Here is a 7,722-nt window from a genome sequence, read left to right as displayed (position 1 = left end):
TCAGGTATCCCGACGATAGTTGCCACAAAACTTGAGTCGATCTCCCTTTTCCAACATCTTCTCAACCTCTTCGAACTGCAACCCTTTCGTCTCGGGCACAAAAATGAATATCGCCACGAGTCCCAGCACTGAAAACCCCGCAAACAGAAGAAACGTTCCAGCAGTCCCCAATGTCTGAGTCAAAGTTAGAAAAGTTTGACTCACAATAAGATTTGACGTCCAGTTGGCGACCGCTGCGGTCCCACCACCAAACCCTCGGTACCTTAACGGGTATATCTCCGAGTTCACAATCCAAGGCACGGTTCCCATCCCGGGTGCATAGGATATTATATACAATGCCATCATTAATATCGCAAAAAACCCGAATTTGCTAGGACAACCTTGTGTGTACCAACTCCTATGTTCGGCTCGGCAACTTCCTCGTGCCGCGTCATCAAGTACCAAGCAAGCACCCGGGTTATACTGTTAAAATGTTTAATACATTGTAACAAAAAGTTAGTGTTATAACAAACTATAAGTTATGAAATAAATAAAAGTTTTTAATAAGTTTTAACTTACTTTATTTCCTCCATTTGCACAAAAGGCACAACTTGATGAGGCTTTCAAGCAAGTCATGCAGTTCCATGATGACCGGTTTGGAGCCGAACGAAAATCGACACAAGTCGAGTTACCCCCAAAATGACTAGACTCGACAACACTCACAGGTGGAGCATGAGTCGAAGCTTGAAAAAACATAATCGATAAAACAACGAGACATAGAATGATTCCAAACATTGAAACAATCATGAATCTCCTCCTCCCACATCTATCAACAAACAACATGCTAATAATCGTTCCAACCGCGTTAAGGCCTGCGGTGATCAATGAAAGGGCTAAAGCGGTTTTGTTAGACGCGTATCCTGCTAGTTGGACAATAGTGGGACTGTAGTACAAGACTGTGTTTATTCCAACAAATTGTTGCGCGACTTGAACTGTAATGCCAGCGTAAAGTCCCCTACGAACGACCTTGTTTCCCCACGCGTTTTTTATTTTTGAAAAGATGCCATGTTCCATGGATTCTTCGGCTTTCTTTTCTTCATCGACGGATAGTTGCAATGCTTTCATTTCGTTTTCGACTTCATTTGGAGGATAGATCTTTTCTAGGATCTTTCTTGCTTCATCCACTTTGTTCTGTCTGTACAACCACCTTGGCGACTCGGGTAGAGACCACATTAAGATAAATTGTATCATCGGCGGAACGCCAGCTACTCCAAGCATCCAACGCCACGTTCCATTCGTCTATAAAACAAAATAATTTACCTCTCGTGTTTTTAGGAACTTCTTGTACTTCTACGCTGCGTAGAAGTACAAGAAAGTTCCAGAACTAAAATATTTACCAAAAGAATAAATAATAAATAAATTTACCTTGGTAAAAGCTAAATTAATGAGGTATGATAAAAACTGTCCTCCTGTAATGAGTAAACCATTTGTGCTCACAAGTGCACCTCTAATTCTAGCAGGAGAAGCTTCAGAGATGTATAAAGGTGCAGTCATGGAGGCCATGCCAACACCTAAACCAACAAAAAGTCTACCAATGATTATGACCCATGGGGTTGGAGCAAAAGCCATGATAATTGCACCAATCCAGAACAAAACATCAGCTGACATGATCGATTTTTTACGTCCAAATCGATCACTCATCCATCCACCAATGGCCGCTCCGAATATAGCTCCGGCTACCGCCGTGCTAACAATCAGTTCCTATTTTACAAAAAGAAAATATGAGTTGTTATAACGTTAATATCATAAAAAGCCAACATACTTTCTCACTTACAGAAAAAATCTCGAAACATGATTTTAACATATTAAATGTTGGCCGGGCTAGTCGATGGTATCCACATTAGACTACGACAAGTCGGTTTAGTCTTATCATATTATTTAGTATCCTTATTATAGTCTATATTAATCTCTATAAACTGAGATATGGTTTTCTCTATAAACCGAGTTATGGTTTTTGGGAGTCATCTAATTATCAAACTTTGACATCAAAATATAAACAAGAGGTTAAACTAACCTGTAACCATGTATGCTTTTGAACTTGTTTAAAATCATCCCGGATATATAACAATGCACCCGAAATAACACCTGTTTCGGATTCAAATTAATCAAAATAAACGCATTAAAAAACTGAACACGCGATTGAACAATAAGAACACAAACAAAAGATGAACCTGTATCATAGCCAAATAAAAGTCCTCCAATTCCAGCACTCATGGCAAGCCTCATTATGAAAGGGGCGTGCCATATCGTCCGATAACATTCAGTGAACTCGGTTTTATCTGGTTTAACCACACCGCCTTCCATGATGTTTGAGTGGACGAATATTATCTACAAAGGTTCACAAATTTTACCTGTAAATCTGTAACCATGTTGTTTTGTGATTATATAAAACATAGGATGACAATATGAGTGATATCAGGAGTAAGATTTTGATATGATTCGGTTTTGTAGCTAAATCGTTTACTACTTATAATAATAATAATAATAATAATAATAATAATAATAATAATAATAATAATAATAATAATAATAATAATGTTTTTACGTAAACAAAATGATTTATCACGTTGAATAATTAGAATTTGGAAATGATCAAATGTTAAATATAAATTCTAATGTTTTTTTTTTTTTTTTGTGAATTTGTTATTGATGTTGTATAATATTTCATTTAACTAAACTGTTTTAAATTAACATAAATAATAATATCACAATATGTCATATCTCATAGTTTCAAAACAAACGAATATTATCAAAAGATGATATAAACAATTACAAAAAAATTTAAAACTTAAACTAATGACTAAATAATATTAAAAAAAAAATTAAATTATCATGTTTAGTTTTTATGAAATAACAATTTTTAAAAGTATAAATTTTAAATTTCTTTTCCTGTAAATTTGTTTTGAATGTTGTAATTATTTCATCTATTTAAAAGTTTTAACTTAAAATTAACATAAATAATATTAATTAATAATAATTATTATTATAATAAATTTCATAAGTATATGTGAAATCTCATAGTTTCAAAACAAACGAATTTTATCAAAACATCACACGAGTAAGGGTGATCATATGACAAAATGACAAACGATTTTACAGATTTCAGCTTTCTACATAGAAAACAATTATTACCTGATCCAAAGTTTCGTGTTCTAAATAAGATGATCTCGGTGAACTCAAAAACAACAAGTAATACAGTATGAACATACAACTTACGATAAATAACTATGAACATATAACTTACGATAAATAACTGCCTCAAATCACATCAAATTAAGCTTTCAAGCCCTATAGCTACACCAGAATGATGTGGTTTGTTTGGTTTCATAATTTAGAATGAGAGAGTTGTTATATTTATACACTTACTCCGGCAATATATGGATAAGCATCAATTTATTTAAGTTTTGAATAGGATCCGAATTTTTATAGAAATTTAAATTTCATAATTGATTAGTTTCCTTTTCATTTATTATGTTTTAATAGGAGATAATTCTTATTAATGAATAAATTAAATTGTTTCCATTTTGATACTATCTTTTATCTAGTTAGTTGTTACAGATCTGTAAATAATTAATGTAGAGCATGTATCAAGCACCTCCTTCTCTAGCTATTACCCTAAGCTTGATAACTTTAACCAAGAACCCAAGTATTTGAAGAACTTTACACCAACGACTCATACGATCACATCACCGCCACAACCATCAGTAGTAATATGGTCTGCCGATTCGATGTTCGTGTCACATATAATACACTTGTTACTCGTAATTTGGATTGTTCTTTTTTCAAGCGCAACCTGCGTAGGAATTCTATCAATTGCGCCCTCCAACTATGAATATTGCATTTTGTTGGAACCCACTTACTCCATATCGTAACATTATTAGTACTAAAATATTTGTTTTAACTAACAATTTGTTAATCGAACTCATTGTGAATTCACCATCCTTTTCTCCTAGCCATTTCCAACATCCGGGTCACTCAACTTTTAGTTTATCTCAATAGGTCACTTAAATTACAATTAGTGTTATAAAACGAGAGGGACAAATATTATATTATCGTAAGTGATATATTTACTAGATAAAAAATGAAAAAAAAATGTTGGTTTTAATGATGTTTAAGTTATTTATGAACATATAATTTGAAGGTAAAAAAGATAGTATTAGAACATTTATTAAAAGTTGAGTGACCTAATTAAGTTAAAATTGAAAGTTAAGTAACCTAACTGAAACAAAACTAAAAGTTAAGTGACCTAATTAAGAAAAAATAAAATATAACGACTTAATGGAAACAAACTTAAAACTCGGTTAGTATTATACAAAGTTATCCGCTTATCCTACAAAATCTATATTTATTAACTAAGATTGAGATTCGAGGGCTCGAGGCAATGATCTGAAGATTTTGTTATCCACTTTTCACTTTATTCGGCCCATTTGCATTTATGTAAGGCCCAAACATGTGTTAGGCACTTTCCAGAATAGGTTCAAAAAATCCCAACATTTAATTCTTTATAAGATTATTGGACGTAGAAGTGGTTAGAGGTGCATAAATCGGGTTTTTCAAATACCCAGGTTCGGTTATGGAATCGGGTTTGAGTATGTTCGGGTATTGAAAAATCGGGTATTGGTAATAACCGGGGTAGGGTTCGGGTCCGGGTATTATCTCTAAAAACCATACCCTATGCATTCGGTTCGGGTCGGGTATATAACTGTGTATTTGAATACCCTATCTTCGGGTATTGTAAAATCCCTATTTGTGGGGTTTTTCGGACTTTTTTCCAGGTATTTTTCGGGTATAGATTGAATTTTTTAAAATGTTGCACTTTTTAAGGGTATTTTTCGGGTATACATCAGGTATTTGAAGTACCCGTTTCGGGTATTTGAAAAACCCTGTTCCGGGTATGGAACCAGTTTGGGTTTTCAAGTATAATAGGGTATAAATCGGGTTCGATTCGGCTTCGGGTTTTAGTACTAAAATGCATACCCTATCTGTGCCCTACGTGTAGGGTCAGGTTCGGGTATTGAAAACCCGGATCCGGGTTTTTATTTCCGGTCCGGTTCCGGGTTTGGGTTTTTTATGCACATCTAGATGTGGTTAGAGGTGCACAAATCGGGTTTTTCAAATACCCGGGTTCGGATATGGAACGGGGTTCGGGTATGACCGGTTATTGGAAAATCGGGTATTGGTAAAAACCGGGTTGGGTTCGGGTATTGCCTCTAAAAATCATACCCTATGCATCGGGTTCGGGTCGGTATAGACCGGATATTTAAAAACAAGGTATTTGAATTAGGGGTGTTCTTTGGGTTCGTTTTCGGGTTTCGGGTTTTTCGGGTCATTTTATTCGGGTTTCAAAGTTTTAAATCTTGACCCGAAACCCAACCCAAATCTATCACGGGTTTTTCAATTTCGGGTAATTCGGGTTCAGGTTTTTTCGGGTTGGGTTAATCGGGTTTCGAGTATCCGGGAAAACAAAACAAAAAAAATAAAAAAACTATATTGCTAAAATTAAAACAACAATTATTTTTTGCTCGTAAGCAAATAATTAAATAAAAAACCAACATAACTTGATAAAACAATCCAAAAGAAGAGTAAAATTAACAAGAACCATAATCGTCATCTATCCAGTGTGATTTGGTTTTTCAATTACGGTTGCTGCCAGTAATAAACGGAAAACATAAATTAACAACAATCGATCTTTAATAGTTGTAATGACAATAATCGATTAGGACCAGATTCTAATAACGTTAGTGGCTAAGATTAAGCCAATTATACCTAAAAATATGTTTGATTTCAAAACTAAAAAGTTTATTCGGGTTGACCCGAAACTTATAAATCAAACCCGAGAACCAACCCCAATTACTTCGGTTCGGGTTCGGGTTAGCCTTTTCTCGGGTTCGGGTTTTTCGGGTCGGGTTAGTTCGGGTTCGGGTACGTGTTTTTCGGGTTTCGGGTAAAAGTGACTGCCCTAATTTGAATACCCAATTTTCATGTATTCAAAAACCATATTTGTGGGTTTTTTCGGGCTTTTTTCCGGGTATTTTTTGGGTATAGATAAGATTTTTTTAAAATGTTGCACTTTTTAGGGGTATCTTTCGAGTATTTTAAGGTATTTTTCGGGTATACATCGGGTATTTGAAATACCTGATTTCGGGTTTTGGAAATACCCTGTTCCGGGTATGGAACGGGTTCGGGTTTTTGAGTATTACCGGATACAAATCGGGTCCGGTTCGGGTTCAGGTTTTAGTACCGAAATGCACACCCTATATGTACCCTACGGGTATGGTCGAGTACGCGTTCGGGTATTAAAAACCCGGGTATTAAAAAAACCGGTTCCGGCTTTTTATTTCGGGTTTTTTTGCACCTCTAGATGTGGTCATTATTATAAATTATGTGACATTTGACAAGATTAACTTAACATTATTAATTATCACCAATAAGTAACATTGTTGTTTAATGCTACATACTTTTAGCTATTTATATATTTTAGCAAAAGGGACTGAAGATGTTTTATGGGTTTAGATATGGGTGAATTGTGAAAAGTTTATAAAGGATAAACAAGTTTTGCAAATATGTTTTTTTTCTTCATAAATTATAGGGTTTACACTTTCAAATACAAAGTTTAAATTTGAATGGTTTAGTTTTTCTTATAACAATGAGCTTTACCATCTACTGAGATGAGATATCAACTGTCCATATTGATTTTGATGTTCTAAGCTTTATTTGTCTAGGAACACCGTTAAGGAGAAAACTCACTGCTGTGAAAAACTTCACTGAGCCAAGTTTCGAGCCCGAGACTATAAATGTTTTATTAACGATTTCTAATCTTAGTTCACGAACTGATTTAAAGAATGGGTATAAAATAGCCGATGCCAATTCTTTTCATGAATAATATTTATAGTGATGGCTTCATATTAAAGAAATATAAAAGTTTTACTGATATCATAGATACATATAGAATTATGTGAAAAGTCATATTCGATGAAAGTTAGGCCAAAGACATCTTTGGAACATAACTGTGAATTAAATGTCCCATATGAAAAAATGGAAGTATGAAACCAACACATTCCATAAATCTTAGTAAAAAGTCCTCATAATAAAAAAAGTAAAGAGAAAAGTTAAAATATACTTTATTAAAGAAGCAACTTATAACCAACACATTCCATAAATCTAGGGAAAATGTCTTCATAATTAAAAAAGAGGGAGAAATTGGAAATAAACTTTGTAAAAGAAGCAATAGTCCCACAAAAAAATGGTAGCTTTGGTATATATATATATATATATATATATATATATATATATATATATATATATATATATATTTATAGTCAGAAAAAGCAAAAAAATAAATGTATCACTTTTAACTCTAGCTAGCAAGATCAAACCTACACGTTGATAGATATTTAGAGTTGATGGCACGTAGTTTGTAACTAAATGAGATGGGATATCACAGTAAGAGATGACACACATGATTGCAGATGGTTGTTGAAGTAGAATCCAGGTCCCAATATAGTAATCCACACCTCCTAACGAGTAGTAACGACCGGGCTAGTAATTTACGTCACTTGTGTGTAGGGCTAGGGCTGTCACTTTTACCCAAAGCCCAACCCGAGAAAACTCGTATCCGAACCCAAACTAACCTGACCCGAGAACCCGAAGACGAGAAAGGGCTAACCCGAACTTGAACCGAAG

General features: G+C 34.2%; 1 protein-coding gene across 1 annotated transcript; it reads right to left on the bottom strand.

The window, feature by feature from the left end:
- Nucleotides 1-2,343, bottom strand: LOC143627325 (inositol transporter 4-like). The gene is made up of 5 exons (XM_077097173.1): nt 2,211-2,343; nt 2,054-2,124; nt 1,405-1,740; nt 559-1,278; nt 1-462 (listed from the first exon to the last, which is right to left on the bottom strand). The coding sequence occupies exons 1-5, from the start codon at nt 2,341-2,343 to the stop codon at nt 1-3; spliced, it is 1,722 nt and encodes a 573-aa protein (XP_076953288.1).
- Nucleotides 2,344-7,722: the final 5,379 nt, after the last annotated feature.

This window comes from Bidens hawaiensis, unplaced genomic scaffold (assembly GCF_021521415.1).
Source record: "Bidens hawaiensis isolate Kalapana, Puna unplaced genomic scaffold, B.hawaiensis_p1.1 tig00004618_1, whole genome shotgun sequence".
Lineage (NCBI taxonomy): Eukaryota > Viridiplantae > Streptophyta > Magnoliopsida > Asterales > Asteraceae > Bidens > Bidens hawaiensis.
This window is presented reverse-complemented; position numbering and strand designations above follow the sequence as displayed.

Excerpts from the sequence above, each read along its gene's own strand:
- LOC143627325 (XM_077097173.1), bottom strand. The coding sequence starts at position 2,343 with ATGGAAGGCGGTGTGGTTAAACCAGATAAAACCGAGTTCACTGAATGT. Across the intron at positions 2,125-2,210 it reads TTTATTTGGCTATGATACAG|GTGTTATTTCGGGTGCATTG; the intron begins GTTCATCTTTTG and ends AATCCGAAACAG. Across the intron at positions 463-558 it reads GTGCAAATGGAGGAAATAAA|TATAACCCGGGTGCTTGCTT; the intron begins GTAAGTTAAAAC and ends ACATTTTAACAG.